Consider the following 20,320-nt stretch of genomic DNA (forward strand, 5'->3'; position numbering starts at 1 on the left):
GGGAGGCCCCGGAGGATTGTGGGTACTCACCGTAGGTGAGCACGTAGAGCGGCTTGCCGTTGGTGTCCATGGTGGTCAGGCAGGGGGCCTTCGGGGAGATGGTGCCCCACCTCTGCAGGGCCGCCTCCAGGGACGGGGGCCAGTTGGTCACCACGCCCAGCTGCTCCCCCCGCATGGTCGCCATCGGGGCGCCCTCCGCCTTGGGCTGGTTGGGGTCCGGCTGCTGGACTGGAGGGGGGAGACAGAGAGCAAACAAACGGGGGGAAGACGGTTCAGATTTGCCTCGTATATATCTCCCCCCGCCACATCTGGTGGTGTTGTGACGTCTTTCTGACACCTTCTAGATGAATAAATCTGGCTCGTAAAACTCGGCTGACGTCACTGAGCTTCAAAGCAAAGCTGTAAACACAAAGTGGTGATGGTTTAGTGGATCCAAGACGTCGCTGTTCAGCTCCAAATCAGTTCCCTCTCAGCAGGAACCAGGAAAAGCGTCTTGACATCTGACTTGATAATTATCTGACAGGATAATTCGGCAGGAGTGTCCCCCCTTAAGATCCAGGTCCTGGTCAAGGTTTCTTCCCTCCTAAAGGGAAGAGTTTTTACCTGCAATTGATTACGTTATGTTTATGTAATAATTGCTCGGGGGTTTATGTTCTGGTATCTGGGAAGATCCTAGAGACAACTTCTGTTGTAATAGACGCTATATAAATAAAATTGAATTGAATAACTCCTGCAGCAAACGGACAAACTTTCAGACTCCAGGTCCGAGAGCGTCTTCATGAAAGCTTTTCCCAGGATTGTGAGCCGTTTTTTTTGTTTTAAAGATTTATATCTTCAGTGCAAGACAGAGAACAGAGTGCACGGAGACGCGGACTAATAAAACGGGCAGTTATTAATCAAAACACATCTTTATCTGTAACTTGAACCATGTCTAATTCCATTTTAGGGGAAAACGGCTCAGTAAAACGGAAATAATTTAAAGGCGTTTTACTGCCCAGCCTGACGTTTTTACCACCAACTCAACAGCTTTTAGACAGATTGTCTGAATGTCTCTTAATCTCTTAATATCCTCAAAATAAAAAGCATGAAAGTGATATTTGCAGCTGGAAATAAAGTCTGTTTTTTTGTCCCGTTTAAGGAGCATTTGCTGAAAACTCCCATGATGCTTCATTATCTGTCTCTTCAGTTTGTCATCGGTTGTCCTTTTGTGTCCAGGGAGGATGTCTTCACTCCTGTAGAGCCTAAGGGCCAGTCCCAATCCCCCCCAAGCCCTACTTTACAGTCCTACCCCTACATTTTGCACGTGAGGGTAGTGGTGTCCCAATTCCTCTTTGCATGTAGGGGTAGTGGGGATAACGAGGGGTAGGGGGTATGAATCTAGCCCTTCAGAGCGAGGGATTTCAGATGCTGACTTCTCGACCGAGGGCCAGAAAAATTTCCCAGAATGCTTTACGTCATCATTTGCAGACTGAATCAAACCAAAAAACATGGCGGACATTTCTAATTTTTAGTGAATAAAATCAATATTTTGAGTTAGTTTCTGCATAAAAATCTGTTTTGATTACATTTCTAACGAGAAATATTTATTTTACTTTCATAATATTCACTCAGTGAATGTACATAATCACTCGCTTGGTCGTTGTTGCGTTGTATCTTCAGATCTCGCCAGAATAAAGGCTGATTTATGGTTCCGCGTTACACCAACGCAGAGCCTACGGCGTAGGTTACGCTGTACGCCGTAGGCTCTGCATCGATTTAACGCGGAACCATAAATCGCCGGCGGCTCTTCTCATCACCGAAAACATCAGATCAAATTTCTTAACAGGATATTTGGATAAACTGAGCCCAGGTTGGGGATCTTAACGTTTACTTTTATGCCTGAAAAAATATTAAAACTTAATAAAGTGGCATATTAACAGCGCTACAGCGGAAATTAAAACAGCTTTTATCTCTGGGCTTCCTGATATGGTGTGACGTTTGTGCAAACGTAGCTACGCAGTCGCTTACGTACCCGAACGTAAACCACACAGTGACGTAGCAAGTGGTGTCTCAATCCCTAGGGAAGATTACAAAGCCCTACCCCTTGTGGCTTCATTTTTAGGGCTAGTGGTAGAAAGAAGGGGGTGTATTGGGATTGGCCCTAAACCTCTGAATTAAACCTCCAACTGTAGGGTCAGGAGCATCCAGGTCCTCGGAGACGGACCTGGATCAGCTTCAACATGTTTGTCTGGAAGCTTCTTCCTGATCTCCTCGGACGTCTCCTGTGTCTCCTGGTCCAGAGTGGTGGACAGAATGACACCCTCCTTTAACACGTCACCATGGAAACAGTCTTCTACATCTCTTCCGGGGATTCCAAGTGATTCATGCAGGATGGTCTCTTTCTAAGTTTTATTTTTACTTAAAACAATTCCATTAAATGATCATTTATTGTTACTTTTGTCAGTTTTGAGTGATTTCTGTGGCTGTTTATTGTTTTTCTTTAATAGATAGTTAACGTGTATGTGTATATAATGATTACTAGCACCCATATTTCCCATCATCCCTCTGCCGGACAGACCAGTCACGACTTTGTCATTTTCTGAGTTTATTTCATGTTTTATAAGCACTATAAGTATTAACTTTCTGGTCAGAAGGTGTTTTTTTATGTCATTTTTAAAACAAAACTACAATCAGTTTGTTGTCAAAAACCATCATTATGTTTGAGGCACATATTATATTATGAAAGAAAAATTTACAATACACTGTATTTTACTAATTAAATAATTAGTTTGCATGAGAAATAAATAAATCCCTCATAAAACATATTTCTATAAAGGACAGTAGCGTGGGGATGACTTTTAACGACACACTCCAGCCAAGCTGAAACTTTAACATTTGCTATTCACGTTTAAATTACGGATTATTTTGTGGCTCCGCGGCTTTTGATGCTGAAAACAAGGAAATATTCACTGGCTAGTCTTTGTCGCGGCCGTCAGGACGGAACCAAGTTTGTAGGAGAGGAATATATTAATTATGTTAGATAATCTCACAAGTGTCTCAGCTCTCAGAGAAAGGCTTTAAAACACTCCCTGTAAAATTAAAATAAATATAACTGGTGTCTCACCAGCTCTTACGGATCATTTTATTCTGATTCTGGAATTAGATTCTTGGCAAAAAAAAAATAAGGCATACATGTCCAGTTGTTTTTTTGAGTATAAATCCATGGTTTTTACCCTCCAGCAGCTCCTCAAAGTCGTCGACGAAGAACTCTCTTAACGGCGGCCGCTTGGGTCTCTTCAGCGTGTTGACCAGCTGCTGGATTTTGGCAGAAACTCTGCTGCTGACGGGAACGCCTGAAAAACAACCCAAGACATATCTTTATAGAAACAATATATATATATATATATATATATAATAATTAAGGTTAAATAAAATGAAAATAACTTTAAAGCAGCATGAAGGAGCTTCAGCTGGATGGGTCCCCCTGCAGGCGTGGAGGTCTCATCACAACGATACCACAGGGAAACGGCAAGGGTCAGCACTTGGTTCGTTTAACTTTAATATTCTTAAGTGCAAAGCTGTGTTTTGTTCTGTTTTTTTCTTTCTCTTTATATTTTAGTTAAAAAACTTGACTAAAACTTTTCTATGCATGAAATCTTATTCACCTTTAAGACTGCAAAGAAGAGAAGCAGCGCCTGCTCTCAAATGTCTTCAACGTCAACACAGCGAGCGTAAAAATCTGCTTCTTACTCAAAATAAAACTTGGTGTAAAAGGTTCGTGCTCATCTTTGTGCAGCGTTCTCGTCCAGATTAGAAGACCTGATGAAATGAGCTGAAAGAAAGATCAAAGTTGTCTTTGAAAAAGTTGATTTCACGGGGAAAGACGGCATGAAACACGCAGTGACGGATGTCCTGGGAGACAACGTAGTTCGGTCAGTTTAACGCGCACTACTGTGTAAAATAAAGGCCTTTAAACAGTTTGTGCAGAAACTTTGATCAGTCTTTAGGTTACTTGCAATTTTTCAAACACTTTTAAGTCTTTTATTCAAAGTAAGAAACTCTGAACAAGACCGAAAGAGGCCGAAGGATAAGCTAAAGGATCGGAGGATCTGCGAAGGTTCGGTCGAGCAGATCAAAGATACGACTCTCAGCTTTGTTTTAAGAAGATTCACGTCATTTTAAGCAAATTATCTCCAATTTTCAGCAGCTGAAAAGTCTTCATGTGAAGTGTTTTGGACCCAACTGGACCTGAAGTGATCGATGCTTCAACAGCAGCCACGCGACCAAATATACCCTGAAAGATGAGAAGCAACTCTGGCTGTTTAAAAGCTGAGCATCTGTTTGAGCATCCAAGCGTCGGCTACGTAACAAAAAATAAACAGCAAATCGACTGCAACAAGCGGCGCGTGGTGGGAAACCGTCTGAGATGAGAAATCAGCTCCCACACGTGGAGATAAAGGTTAAATCCTCCGAAAGCCAAAGCAAACACTTCATGATCTAAACTGGTTTAACTGGAGCTCATCTTTTATGACAGAAACACGACACAGAGCTTGTAATTCTGATGAAATCCTCTCAGGTTTGTCTCTTTCAGCCGCACACAACCGATAAAGCCCCATCTGTAAGGAAACGCTGGCAGCAGATCCGTCAAGCTGCTTCGCCGTGAGCGGCGTTCAACGTCTCGGTGCACGCAGGCATCGATCGCGGCGGCTGATGAACGGCTCCGTCTGCCGCAGCGTCAGGTCCCTCCAGAGGAGAAATTATTAAACCATGAACAAGCGAACCGCCTTCCTTATTCATCTCCGATGCCCCGGCAGACGTGTGTGGAGTCATCTTTTCCCGGTGATGGATGACTTCAGACGGAGCCAAACCTGAGCACGACTAAATTAAAAGAAAACCGGCTGAATCATAGACTTTGGATCAAGAGAAATGTCACATTTCGCTGCCGTCATTTGTTGGCTTGATTAATGGAAATAAGATTACACAAGTAGGTATGAAAAAGAAAGTCGTTACATTTAAAGTTTCTGTAAAAACTGGCCCAGGATAAGTTTATAAACTTGTGCTTAAAGCAAGCTGTTTTAGCTCAAGTCTTCTCTGATTGGTTGAATTCCCGGAGGCTCGCTGATAGACGGTTAACTTGTCTGTCAGATGTTCACGTTCTCAGCATCTACACTTAATCCACTTCAAAAACACTTGAATCATCTCTGAAGGCAAATTCATTGTTCCAGTTGTCATTTAAGTCTCTTCAGAGATTCACTGTAGAGGTTTATTGCTGTGGACAGGAAGAGTCTTCTGTAGACGTCTGGAGGATTTCCTGTAGAGGTCTGAGGGATCTCTTGTAGAGGTCTGAAGGATCTCCCGTAGAGATCTGAAGGATCTCCCGTAGAGGTCTGAGGCAGTGGTCCCCAACCCCCGGGCCCCGGCCCGGTACCGGGCCGTCGGTCATCTGGTACCGGGCCGCACAGAGACAAAAAAATTATTTCTATAGCCCCGACTGATGATGGATGACTCTCAAACTGATGGTTCACAATGTTTGTATTCCTTGGATGTAAAATAAATACACTGCAAACACACTGTCAGAGCTATAAAGGAATAAAATAAAATAGAGTTGGTCTTTCTACATTCTTATAAGTTTAATTTAACTTAAATACAGACCGACGCAGCTGCTCGTTCGGTCATAACAGCTAGACAGGCGGTTTTATGGTTCCGCGTTACACCTACGCAGGCCTACGGCGTAGGGTGCGCGGCGACGCCGTACGCTACGCCGTCGATATAACGCGGAACCATAAATCAGGCCAACCATTAACCACAATACATGAGTAACCATGACAGCCAAACTCAATATGGACATAAATACGGCATAACATTTGCAAATAAAACAAATCCTTATCAGCCAGGTGCTTTTTGTGTCAGTTAGGCACCACTTTAGCATTAAAGACACTCGTTTAGTCTTTCAGACACTTTCTACTGCCGTTAAACTTTTACCTTTAAAGTCCGAAGCACCGGATGTTTACAAGGTCTCGGCGAGACGCCTTCAAAATAAAAGCACTAAATATCGGTCTCCTTAATAAATAAAATAAAAGCCTGGCTTTAAATAACGTTAATGAGACATAAAAACATAAAAACACATAGAAATACTCATATTAAAGGTAATTTACAATTTCCATTATTTTATTTTATCGAAAATTATGTTTTATTATTATTATTCATTATTATTATTACTATAGAGAAAATACCACAGTTTTTAATGCCGATCTTGTCATTTTATTTAGTTTTTATCAGCTACACGTTTAGATTGGGCCGTGAAAATATTGTCAGACATTAAACCGCTCCGCGGTTCAGAAAAGGTTGGAGACCACTGGTCTAAAGGATCTCCCGTAGAGGTCTGAGGGATCTCCTGTAGAGGTCTGAAGGATCTCCCGTAGAGGTCTGAGGGATCTCCTGTAGAGGTCTGAAGGATCTCCTGTAGAGGTCTGAAGGATCTCCTGGTCTGAAGGATCTCCTGTAGAGGTCTGTGTTGCAGCAGATCTGAAAAAGTATCCTCCTTCCAACAATCATGTCCAGAGGCTCCAGAACAGAATCAGCCTTCTTCATTGGTTTCTTCAGTTTCTTTAAGTCTCTGCTACCCAACAGATGACTGCAGATGTGACCGAACTCTCCACAACAGACTTATAGAAGATGTTCAACATCTTGCTGTAAATGCTGAATGACCTAAACCTCCTTAAGAGGTGAAGTCTGCTCTGTCCTTCCTTAGTGTTGCATCTCCAGTCCAGCCTGCTGTCCAGGTAACTTTCATAAAATCAACAATGCCCTTTGTCTTGTTCACATCCAAGATGAGATGATTGTCCCCACACCATCCCACAAGAGTAATCTGAGTATTTCTGCAGATGACATGACCCCCACTTGTCCTGGAAGTCTGAGGCCACGTTTACACGTAGCCAGGCATTTACAAAAACGGATATTTTCCCCTCTACGTTTTCAAAAATATCCTCGTTTACACGGACCCGCATAAATACGCTGTTAACGTCATGCCAGCCAATCAGAATCCTGGAAAAAACATCAATAAATGACACGTGTAACTTCCAGTTAAGGCTGATTTATGGTTCCGCGTTACACCAACGCAGAGCCAACGGCGTAGGGTACGCGGCGACGCACACCGTACGGCGTGCATCGCTGCGTACCTTACGCCGTAGGCTCTGCGTCGATTTAACGCGGGACCATAATTCAGGCTTTACTTCCAAGACGGAACGAGAGTCTGAGAGAATTTAAAACAGGTAAAATAAAATAAAATATTGACGGTGGCCAAACAAATTGTAAACACAGGTCGCACTCATGACGCTGCTGGTGACGTTTCTGGCGCATAATGTGACGTAAATCTCTGTTTTCCTCCGTTTTCTCTGTTTAGACGCAAACGTGAAAACAGAGTTTTTGAAAATCTCCACTTTGGCCGGAGTTTTCAGAAATTATCGTTTTTGGGGGCTTTGACCTCCGTTTTCGTGTAAACGAACGGCCAAAACGCATGAAAACGCCTCCGTTTTTGCCCCGTGTAAACGGGGCCTGAGGTGTACAGAGAAGAGGAGTGGTGACAGTACAGTCCCCTGTGGTGCTCCTGTGCTGCTGACCACCTGGTCGTCAGTAATCCAGGTGACAGTGGAGGCTCCACCTGTGTCTTCTGGAGGTTCTGACGTAGTAATGCAGGCTGGATGGAGTTAAATGAACCGGAGAAACCAGAGAACATGATCCTCACAGTGCTGCTGCTTTGTCCAGACGACACCAGTGTTGATTGGTGTAGATGTGGGAACTCAGATAAGCCGCCATCACAAAACATACAATTGAGAGCGTGTTGGGGTACTGGACCGCTTGCATCCCCTTCTTCTTGCATGAAAAGGGAGGAACGATGGTGGACGTCTATGCAAAGCTTGTTGGGGAGGCAGCACGTCCATTAAGCAGAGCAGGACCGGACTTTATGCAAACGAAAGCACTTAACACGTGGCTGTTATCCAAAGTAGCCATTCGTCTCTGCGTCACTGCAGTCGATCAACAACCAGTCAGAGTTTCTCCTTAGTTTTATTGCTCTAGTAGCGGTATCAGAGTATGCAAAAACTTTATTCCATATTAAAATACCATGAAGGGGAAGCTACTTCATGATCTGCCGGTTTATCTGGACAGCAAACGAACTCGAGGTACTTTCATTTTAAGGATTTGTCAGGGATGTGGTAGATAGGACCCAGATCAGGAGTTCCAAAAAACAGTGATTTATTTAACAAAAACCAAAAGCGCTGCTGAGCAGGATAAAAAAAAAAAAAAGACCTGATTATAAACGTTGCAAAACCACAAAAAACAGACTTGAAACATGGAATAAAGGAACAGTACGGACCAGCAGGGAGCAAAAGGGAAGACAAGATATACACAGAAGGCTTGACGAGACACAGGTGCTAACAATCAGGGCAGATGGGAACAAGAAGTCAAGACAGAACTGAAACACAAGGACAGGGTTTTTCAACATAAAACAGGAACCTAAAATACCAAAACTGTAACAGGATTATCTCGTTGAATTTGTTGTTTATATTTATATATTATATCAAAAATCTAGCTCAAGCATGAAAATCTTGAGCTCGTGCCTCTGGACAACCAAAATAGGGGACATGATACGACGTGAAAGCTTCTGCACGAATGAATTCAGGGAATTGTCTTGTTTTTTGTTTAGTTTTTTCTTTCTAGCAAGAGAGAGCATGAAGGTCCAAGACATGGCAACTATGATGACCACTGTAAATGCACATAAACGCCCACAAAACAGAAAAAAACAGTCCTGTGTGACGCCTGCTTCGCTACTGGCCCAGGAAAACCAACTGCACCCCCAGAACCAAACACACTTTTCTCTGGGGTCATCTTGGGAACAAAACCTTAAATCCTCTCTAAGAAGTATCTGCAGATACTTCAGGGTGGAAAATGAATTTATCCTTGCTTCACAGTTGTGGACGTCTGCTTTTAAAACCCTTCTGGATCTGCGTGTTGGGAGAAAACGACCATAACGGAAACTCCGCCCTCTATGATGTCATAGAGAGCCAACGTCAGAAAAAAACCCTCAGGAGGGAAGTGTTCTCCGCACCGTGAACCTAGGGTCACATCTAAGACGATGGTCTTCGTACAAACACCAAAGCTTAGTCAGGGAACACCAAAAAGCATAACATAGCCACTTTAAACCTTCCAGTAAAATGTATTTATGAATTAAATCTTTTCTTCTTAAAAACGTGGTTCTAGTGGCTTTTATTTTGAAAGTCTGTCGAGAGGAAACTTGGGCAGAGAGAGGGGAAGATGCAGTAAAGAGCGACAGGCTGGGAATCGACCTCAGTATCACCCCGAATAAAAAAAAGAAGGCATAGAAAATCGACGGATGAATATATTTGTAAACTTATGGTTTGTTTAGTTTTATTTAACATTTTGAAAACAGACCTGTCCAGGATAAACCCCTGCTTTTCGCCCGTAGTGTACTGCATAAATCATGGATGATGGATTTGTAAACATTTTTTAAGTTTGATTAAATCTCACCTTTTAGTTTTAATGAATTACTAATATTTAATATGTCATTAAAGTTGAATAAACGAGCTTCAGAGCAGAAAGACTCCCCTGGTATCTGTTTCTCGGCTGGACTCACCGTCTCCGGTCTCCATCAGCTCGGCGTTGCCGTACTTGGGCGTCTGCTTCTGGGCCGAGCCGGGACCCGCGGTTCTCTCCACCTGGATCCCGTCGCTGGTGGTGTTGGCGGCGTTGTTGGTGTAGCCGGTGACATCCGGGGGGGCAGAGTGGTTCTCTAGGTGTGAAGGGGGCGAGAGAAAAAGAAGAAGACAATCAAAGAGGGAACGAAGGGCGAGTTCGGACCACGAAACCTCTGAATCCTTCGTTTAACCCTTTCTGACCTCCCATAGAACAAGTCCGCCTAAGCATATGTTTACACTTCTGCATGCTATACTGCCGTTTTATGGAGTATTTTTATTTGCTATGCATCAAAAAAATCCGCATAAGCCAATCTTTAATAATCTGGATGTTACAAGTCCTAACCAAATAAATAGCTAAAAATAAATGTAAATAAACCAAATAAATGTAAATAATTTTTTTACAAAACTGTCAATGGAAAAAAGTAATACAGAAGCCTTTCAAACCTCACGAAATTTATTTGGAATGAATTCATACTTCAGTTTTTGAGATATATCATTTTATATATCGCGTCTTCATCCGGCTCCAAAACTTCACTCACGGTAAACCATTGTGTGTGTGTGTGTGTGCTTGTATAGTGTGTATGTAGTGTGTGTGGGCTTGTATAGTGAGTGTGTAGTGTGTGTATGGTGTGTGGGGGTTGTTGCTGAGTAATCTTTTGTGAAAATCTCTGATAAAAAGCAGGAACAAGAGCGCAAATTCAAACAGACTAGTTTCCCGGAGGTATGACGTCACCTCCCTTTTCGTGGGAAAAAATCCAACCTGATGACACACTGACAACGTGATGATGTACGTGTCAACATACGTCAACGTAGGACGTGCTGTGAACACGTACCGGATCTATAAAACACCCACAATGTCAATTATGAAGATTTACGTTATTTTATTGGATTTTTATGTGATTTTTCCCCAAACGATTTAATGGATTAAAACTCTGGGACAGTAAATGCAGGATATGCAAGTGAAACTCTTCCTGTTTAACATGCAGAAAGAATTATTGCTCTGTTTTTTTTGGTTGTAATTGTACATATATTTTGAAAATCAATATGCAAACGGTAGCGCCGGCTCTCCAACCAAAGATCAGGTCTGAGCTAAGCTAAAATGGCTAAAAGATTGATATAAGGTGTGTGCGTGTGTGTGTGTGTGGGGGGGGGGGGGGGGGGGGGTGACACACATGGCACCATTAAAGGACCAAAAAGGCTGAAAACCACTTTTTAGCAAACCGGTGGATTATGCCACAGTCCGTGGTTTGGAGTTGACAACATCAGCAACTTCAAAACTCAGTTTAAGTGAAGGTTCCTGGTGCCAAATGCAAAAAAGTTCCTACCTGCAAAGCTGATTTGCAAGAAATAAAAGGGTTTTGAGATGTTAATGATTGTACTTGAGCAACGCTGCAGCTTTATTTTACTAATATGAATGAAAACCTTGAAACTGGCGGTAAAAAAATCTGGCAGAAGCAGAACCACGACCCCCCCAGGATCCTGATAGCATCATCTCCCCCCAAAATCCTCAAAAAAAAACATAAATGTAATTTATCCATCTCCTCCGACTGCAGCAGCCTCTTCTTTGAAGAAGAAAAGACTCAGTTCCCCTCAACACCCGCCACGCCGTCTCAAACGATTCTGTGCTACATTTAGACGCCGGTTCCACCTGGCGCCGAAAAAGTCACAGCCTTTACGTCTTTCACGACATCAAAACGCAGCGAGCAGCTCTGCATGGCGCTTTGTTTACTTTGAGCAAAGCGTGCAGCGATGCTGAGTTGATGCGTGATGAACGAGATCGTCTGCTGATTTCATCAGAACCGGATCAGAACCAGTCACCTCGGTCCCGTCCTGGTCCTCAGGGGCCGCGGCCGCCTCAAGCGGGAAACACAATGTTTTCCAGCCTCGTCTGAGGCTTGAAACGGCGATTTACTCTGACATGCTGCGGCTCCGACTGCACGCTGCGCTGGAATCATCTGCTCTTTCGCTGCAAACACAAGTTCCAGCTGGATTCACGTCGGTTGGTCCCCAACAGAAGTCAAACCCCCCCGTCTAATAACAGGGCCGGGCTGCTCCGGCTCCACCGCGTCCCTCTGAAGGCCTTTTTACGGGCCGGTGTGGGTTAAGTTGGGAAGCCCTTCCTGGTTACCGCTGAACTGATCCCTGGAGGTCAGCGGTCAGGACCAGATCCAGGACCAGATCCAGGACCAGATCCAGAACAGCAGCCTCGGAGTCGTTAATGTACATATCTCTGCTCTGCTTCCCAAACCTCCTCCAGAGAAACTGCACGGTAACGACGGGAGATGATTTACATGCAGACCCTCGCAGCTAGTGTTGTTTCTGTCAGCCTGTTTCAGTTTTAGTTTTAGTCTAGTCTTTGGGTCAAGCTATCATTTTAGTTTTTATTAGTTTTAGTCACGTTCATTTTACTTTTAGTCGTGTCAAGTTTCAGTCGACTAAAAGTCTGAGCATTTTAGTCTTATTTTAGTCAGAATTGTCCAGGACCATTTTAGTCTAGTTTTAGTCAAAGATTGTATTTAGGCAAACCCATTTTACGATTCAAACAAGGTTATCTTATTATTATATTATTGTTACCTTATAGACTCAAGAATACATTAATTCCTACGGAAGAGTATTAGGGTCAGGCAGGAGAAAAATAAAAATAATATTTTAGATGAAGTTTTATTTTCATTATGCACTTCGAGGAAAAAGTCGAAATGTCGAGAAAAAAGTTGAAATGTTGAGAAAAAAGGCGAAATTTTGATTTATTCATGAAATTGTATTTCAACATTAATCTCGGCATTTCAACTTTTTTTCTCGACATTTCGACTTTTTTCTCGAAATTTCTACTTTTTTCTCGAAGTGCACAATTAAAAAAAAATCTTCCCCTCTCAAATATTTTTTCTCCTGCCTGGCCCTAATACTCTTCCATTCATTCCAGATACAGAAGACTCTAATTTGAGTTCACAACATATTTATTTTTCCACATTTCTCCCCATCTTTGTCTTTTTCCAAGACACATTGGGTTTTCTTTTCAACGTCTATGTAGGAAAGTGTATCTAAAGATGGTCTCTTCTTCTTCTCCCCCCCAGAGCAGATCCCCGCGTTTCTCTATGTAACTTTGTTTTTAATTGACGTTAACTAGAGCTCTGCGTTAACGGCATCAGCCTCTAATTCTGCAGCTGCATCTTCTGGATCTGATTCCCCGCTGCAGCGACTGGGATTGAGGACTAACGTCACCCAGCAGAACTAAACCAGAGGAAACTACTGAAAACATGGACATTAAGGATCTTTGGTAGATCCTTGATGATGATATTTTGTCATAATTTTCGTTGACGAAAGCAACTTTACTCGCAGGTTCATCTCCCAACAAACCACATCAGCGTTGACACCTTATACAGTTAAAATAAAAGTTACGGGTGGTTTCCTGTTATCCCCCTTTGGGGTCCTTTTTTAACATTTTTGTCAAGTGAATATGTGAATTATCCTTCAACACTGGATGGAAACATCCAGCCCCCCCCGTTTAATGAGGCTCCTGGCCTCTTTTTCATGCTGAACGGGACAAATGAGCAGCTTTTGTGACGAGCCGAGATGCTTTTCCTTCTTCGTCGTGTCTCTTTGAGTCGTTCATGTGAACTAAATCTGGACCGATTTGATCGTCCGAGGAGAAAGAAAGAACCCAGAAATGCATATCGCCAGACGAAAAGCAGGAGGGGGGGGTGACTTCCAGCAGCAGATGAGACAGAAAGCAGAATCTGTCGTCTGGACTCGGCCTGCATATCAACACGGCGGTGGAGGACAGACATGCTAATGCTAATTACTGCAGCCTCACGAGGTGTGAGGTGTTTGTCTCTTTCTGGGGACACGAGTCCAGGGACCTCATCAGACCGGGGGGGGGGTGTTAGTGCCGACTGATGAAGATGATGATGAGAAGCATCGGTCAGGCATCTGTGATTCAGAGACCTGGACTGGTTGCTGTTTGTGTCTCTGTCTGTTCCCGTTTCTGTTTGTTTGCTTTCCCTCTTGCAGATTCCAAAGGTCAGTGTGCCTGTCGTGTGTTTTCCTGTGTTCCTGTGTTAAAATGCATATATATGCTTTACGTTTTACCAAACTTGGTATGAACCATTAATATATATGCAGACAAGGGGAAAAAAAAAAAAAAGAATGTTCTGGGTTTTTGTTTTATTCAACAAAACAGTCGATCTACATCCCAACCCTCACTTTTGCCACGAGTTGTTACCCGAAAGCCTCTGAAATGGACTTTCTCCAGAGGATGGGCTCAGACCCGGCACGGCGCTGCTGGGATAACCCGTAGAGACGGTTCTGGACGTCATCAGGACGCCTCAAGGAAGCTCTGAAGAAGCAATAACTGCAATACTCACAAAATTGGGGCTTTCTTTGTCATTTTTGTTCATAAAAACGAGTTTTAAATTGTTAAAAGTTAGATTTAAAAATAGTAGTTTCCCCTCAGTTCACTGAAAATTATAAAAAAAATAATAACTTCATTTAATTATCTAAAGAAAAAGCAGATCTTCCTCTTTCTTCTGGCCTCTACAGGCTTCAGCACGGTGATGGAAAAGTTGCAGCGAATCATCAACCGCTTGAAAATTTGGAGCCGCCAATAAAAGTTGTGGAGGAACATTGATCCAACAGTTTCTTCTTTTATTTTGTCGACTTGTTAAAGGCTCAATCAAGTCCAGAGAGGCCCGGAAACCCGGCTCTGAGAAGGGGGTGTGAACATAGAAAACGGGTCGAGAGCAGAAAAACGAGTTTGGATCCAGGACCAGTGACCCCGGTGACGGGATCATCCAGTCCTGCAGGACCAATCAATCAGCCGGTTCTGAAATATCCCGTTCAGCACCAACGAGTCTCGAGCATCCCGACTCCCGACCTCCCACTTCCACGTAGCTGAGAAGTAAAACAAACAGAGGAGGCAGGCCAGCGGCCCACATTCCTCCGCCATCTGCTCGCCGGCCCGGCAGCAGTTTGCTGCTGGCTGAGCAAACGCCACGGAAACATGCTGCGTGATTAGTCGGATCAATAAACAGGCAGCAAACAGAAGAACCTGGAGAAGAGGGGAGGAAGAGCTTCGTTGATTCTCCTCGCCGGCAACTTGCTCAGAAAAAGCCGCCAGCAGCTTGTTGAATCTGCTCTTCATGTGTCTGCAGCTCGACGCCGCCGGGTTTCAGCACTCAACGCTTCTCACTTTCAACCGCTCAGCGCAGATTAAAGTAATCGGGTGTAAAAACAGCCAGGGGGGGGGGCAATCGAAAAAACTGCATCTCTGTTTGGGCCGAGAGATGGCGGGAGGCTTTAAACATCCTCCCGAGCTGCTCATGACGGCTCTGAAAGGCTCAACTGAACCTTAAAAGACACTTCAGGGACCAGAACCAGAACCAGCATTTAAATCATTAAAAAAAAGAGTTTGATGGAGCTGATGGAGTTGGTCCCATCAGCAGAACCGGGGACGACGACCTCCAGGAGGCGTGAGGGTGGAACACGACCCGGCCCGAACATCGCAGCTCCACCACACGTCCACCGACGCGGAAGCAGGAGGAGCTGCAGTTCCAGGACTGACCACCGGGGGTGAACGTCCCGCTTAGAAGCGGAAATAACCGACTCAACCCGAGGTCGTCCGTAGCAACCAGACACGTCGGTCGTCCGTAGCAACCAGCAGAGGTGTCAAAAGTATTCCCATTCATTACTCAGGTAGAAGTATAGATACTACAGTTTAAAAATACTCCTGTAGAAGTTGAAGTATCAACTCAAGTTTTTTACTCACGTAAAAGTATAAAAGTTAGACCCTCCAGGAATCCGCGATTCCGCGATCGCGGAAATTTCCGCGGATTTCACGGCTGTCCGTGGATTTACAGACCTTCCGTGGATTTCAATGTCTGGTGCAGAAAAATCACTTTTTTTACATGTAATTTTCATCCCGGCCGCTAGATGTCGCACATACGTAGTAACACTAGCCGGATAAGGAAACAAACAGTCACCAGCATCGGTCCTTGGCTTCCACGGAGACATAAAGTAAAGTTTAAACTATTAACTACATACTGTAGATATGGGGAGACATTACTACATACAGCATAAAGTAAATGAAAACCTTCAGTTATGGAGCAATGTCTCCGTCCGGTGCCCAGTAAGTCAAATGCCGCGTTCCATTTACCTCGGAAGTCGGAACTGGGAACTGGGAATGGCAGCCATCTTGGAATGGTAACTCGGGGGTGGTGAAGCTTCTCCCACTTTCCCAGTAGAAAATCCCACTTCGAGGGGCGTTCCAGTTGAAAATTCCGACTGGGAACTGGGAAATCCCCACTTCCGAGGACAAATGGAACGCGGCAAAAGCTTGCTAATATTACGAGAGGGACCTGGCTGCAGGCAAGATGGCCGACAAGGGCGCGGCCATTTTTTCCATCCATACCGGAATTCCAGACCGGAAGTTGGTCTTCTTCGTGTATATTATTATTCGTCGTGCTGAACCAGACCGGAAGTTGGTCTTCTTCGTGTATATTATTATTCGTCGCGCTGAACCAGACCGGAAGTTGGTCTTCAAGTTGTCATCAAGTATAAGCCATGTACAAAATATATATATATATATATATATATATATATATATATATATATATATATACACATATGTAGAAATGAATCAAAACAAAACAAACAAAACAAAACAAAAAGGGGTTGTTATTTTAAAATACTAGTAAAACCATTTCAAAACAAAAACCATAACAAAATAGGAGCAAGGTCTGAGGCATGAATCACAAAAGCAAAAAACAAGATATGTCGTCACAAATCTTTTTAGCCAATTTGCTGGAATCAATTTTTTTGAGGGACAAAAAGAACAATTTAAAATCATTTAAAAACCAATCAAAGGAGGGTTTACCATTTCTCCATTTACAGCAGTGAATATGATATTTACCCATGAGGATAATTATATTAATCATATCAGATATAACAGCCTTCAAATTGTCTACATATAAAAAAATATGAGAAATATCAAAAACTGGTATGTCATCCATTTTAAGTAATAACCAACTTCTCAAGTTTCTGGACACAGGACATAAGAAAAACATATGATCTAAAGTTTCATCTGCTGCATTACAGAAAGTACACAGGTCAACTTCAAACTTAAATCTTTTTTTAAGAAATTCTGCAACTGGGTAGACTTTATGCAGTATCTTAAAGTGAGTTTTTTTCATCTTTGGGGAAATAGGCCATTTAATATATTTAGAGTGAGCTTTTTCCAACATAGATGCTGTTACTTTCTCAAGCCCTTGGAATTTACGTCCTCTGTTGAAATCGTAAAAAAATATTGATTTCCACGCAGCACTGATCACTTTGTTGTTACATTTTTTGTCATTTAAGTTGCATTCATTAATCATCAGTCTTGGTAGTGTTGATTCAACACTTGAAAATAACAAAGTATTCTGGATTAAATGCAGAAGTGGAATAGGAATTGCTTTAAGGATCCTGTTATATTCCCTCTGAGTACAATTTATTTTATATTTTCCTAACCATGTCCTGTAGTCCAGAAGACCTCCACCAGAATCCTTCATATCCTTCACAAATAAAATGCCTGCCTCATACCAATCTCTTTTAAATAACGATTTTCTATTTACTTTAATCACTCTGTTATTCCATAAAACGGATCCATGAGGGGAAAAATTATGAGTGAATATCATTTTCCAATATTGGAGAATTTGCTTGTGGAAATTAGAAAGCTTAATGGGAACCTTGTTTAACTCAAAATCACATTTTAAAAGGAATTCAAGCCCTCCTACTTTTTCAAACAAGGATCTTGGAATATGGAACCATATGGACTCTGGCTGTGACAAATATGTTTTCAGCCATTTAATCTTAAGAGTTCCAACCAATGATTCAAAATCTAAAGCGTTAATACCACCATTCTTATATTCTTTAACTAATTCTGATCTTTTAATATAATGGGTTTTGTTTTTCCATAAAAACTGAAAGATAATGGAATTGGCTTTTTTAATAGTATTTGGAGATATGTATAGACCCCTTTCCAGCCTACGTCATCACAGGATGCGCGCGCATTGTTGCGGCAGAAGAGCGGCAGAAGTTGTATGAGTTTGAATGGAGCGAGGGAAGATTTGTTTCTTAAGTTGCGTTTTTGGAGTTGCAGTAACGTTACAGAAGAACAACATGCCCACCAGCTGTTGTGTGTACGGGTGTACAAATCGAAATCCTGAGGAACATACATTTTTTGCAATTCCCAGAGGAATAATGATGATATTGTTATTGTGTGTGCTAGTCTCACAAACCTTAGTAAAAGTGTTGTTCCGAAAAAATCTAAGAAATAAGGGTTCTGAATAATAACATCAAGTCTTGACATTTTTTTATTTTCTCATCAGTGATTTGGAGCTGTGACTATGAATTGAATATCAGCCATTAATGATTTACTTGACTATTACAATTTTGCTAATAAACTACCGGAGTTATTTGTTTTTTCTTGCTGATTGTGTATTGATTATTTTCTCTTTTTAAAGCTACAAACATCCAACTTCTACAGCTGTAAATATGCTGCACAAATATACATATATTCACTATATGTGTTGTATGTCAAACTCAGGTATATTATAGATGTATTAATCCCCACAAACCGTCAAATAAAAATAATGAATTTACCTAAAAATAATGAACTAAGTTTTAAAAAACAGTATTTTGCATTATATGCCTTTTAATGTTTTTCTTTTTATCATATTAGTGGGAATATGTTTCTGTAAATTAATGGTGATAATGTGAGATGCAGGATGGACAATAAAGCTCATATAATTTTTAATTTTAAATTTTTTTTAAAATAACTATCAACTTCATTCAGCCAGCACAGACAAAGGTGCACATGACATGGCTTTCATTCAAAGGCAATGCTTAATGAAACTCATTAAGAAACAAAGGGGACACGGTAAATTAACAAAAATAATAAGATAAATTAAATAAATATGAAATAATAAAATAACTTAAAATGTCTAGTGTATAAATACATTCAGTTGACTGTCATAATTCTTTACAAACTTCAGCTGTGACAGCTGCTGACAGTGTCGCAGCTTCTCCTGAGTGTAAACACTGGTTTCTCAACCAAATACAGATGAATATCCGGCCATTGGACATCGGGCCACTTTGTGATATCTTCCTCCGGGAAGGAAGTTGCTTTCCATCCGCCACAGTTAGTTTAGTAACCTAATTTCCACGATCTTTTTCCGTCAATCGGCTGGTGTAAACTGTCATGAACTCCGTCTTTCTGCCGCAACAATGCGCGCGCAGCATGCCTACGTCATACTTGTTTACAAACACGGAAAGGGGTCTATAGGGAATGACAGGGATAAATTAATTTAGAAATGCCTTCCGCCTTTGACAAAATGACTCTTCCAAAGATTGTAAGATCTCTAGTTAACCAGTGACTTAGAGATCTTACCCAGAGGTAAGATGGTCAATAGAGCTTCCTTGGGAAATGGAAGGAAATTATTAGGTGGTCAACATTTTATTCCTTTGGAAAACATGAAACCAAAACAGTGCACACGTTAGAGTATGATTAGATCATTTAACTGTTTTTCAGATATTGATCAAAATCCTTGAAGGAGAGGGCATGACCAGACTGAAGGCTGAGATCATGCTGGCCAGTGGGAGCCTTTTTTAAGTCTTTTTAAGCCCCCCCCCCCCCCCCCCCCCCCCAGAGATCAAGATGGCCAGTGGAAGCCTTTTTTTTTTTTATCTTTTGTTCTTTGATCTTGATATTTTTTCCATTATGTTCAGTGTAATTTGTTCCTGCTCATTGTTCATGCGTTTCCCTTGTTTTGTGTCTTTTTTCTATGCATGTTTGTTTTTCTATTTGATATTCTGAGAATAAAAAGTTGATTTAAAAAAAGAACTCCAAGTCAAGTTCTTACTGTTGCCAGCATGATAGTGTAATGTTGTGTTTAAGTGGATTCCAGAAAATAAGATAGAATTAATAGAAAACGGATAAATAGGGAAATATAAATATTGTTGACAATTTGAAATAAAGAATTGTGAAAAAAAGACCAACTTCCTGTCTGGATCAGCGCGACGAATAATATACACGAAGAAGACCAACTTCCTGCAATACAACTTTTGAACACAATTGAAGAATATAATTTATTGGATAAGCCCTAGCCCTTTGAGTTATTTTCCCTTTTTTTTAAATTTAATTTAATTTCTTTTCCTCTATACTCTTTATGCACCTTTTCCCTGATACAAAGATATGATGCCTTGTTTGTATATGAATATATTTTCAATAAAGTAAAAAAAAAAAAAAAAGACCAACTTCCTGTCTGGATCAGCGCGACGAATAATATACACGAAGAAGACCAACTTCCGGTCTGGAATTCCGGTATGGATGGAAAAAATGGCCGCGCCCTTGTCGGCCATCTTGCCTGCAGCCAGGTACTCTTGAATATTACCGCGGCTGATGATGATGATGATGATGAGATGCTGTAAATGGCATTTGTTTCACTGAGAAATGGGCAAGTTAAATTGTGGCACTGGAGTTTCAATTTATTGGAACATGTTTGTTTTTGTTAAAAAAAAAAGAAAAGAAAAGGAAAAACTGAATCTATAATTTCATTTGCACTGATCACACAGCTTATTGTTATACCTGAATGTTT

General features: G+C 41.8%; 1 protein-coding gene across 3 annotated transcripts in view; it reads right to left on the reverse strand.

Annotated features, from left to right (window-relative positions):
- The window catches only part of LOC133452412 (disco-interacting protein 2 homolog C), a 237,252-nt gene that overhangs the window by 76,446 nt on the left and 140,486 nt on the right, over window positions 1-20,320 (reverse strand). For all 3 annotated transcript variants that reach the window (XM_061731689.1, XM_061731690.1, XM_061731691.1), the window contains exons 6-8: window positions 9,632-9,787; window positions 3,213-3,332; window positions 31-228 (exon numbers count right to left, since the gene is read on the reverse strand). In XM_061731689.1, coding sequence (XP_061587673.1) covers window positions 31-228; window positions 3,213-3,332; window positions 9,632-9,787 — 474 coding nt within the window. The remainder of the gene's footprint in view (window positions 1-30; window positions 229-3,212; window positions 3,333-9,631; window positions 9,788-20,320) is intronic.

The sequence above is a fragment of the Cololabis saira genome, chromosome 10 (assembly GCF_033807715.1).
Source record: "Cololabis saira isolate AMF1-May2022 chromosome 10, fColSai1.1, whole genome shotgun sequence".
Taxonomy (NCBI): Eukaryota; Metazoa; Chordata; class Actinopteri; order Beloniformes; family Belonidae; genus Cololabis; species Cololabis saira.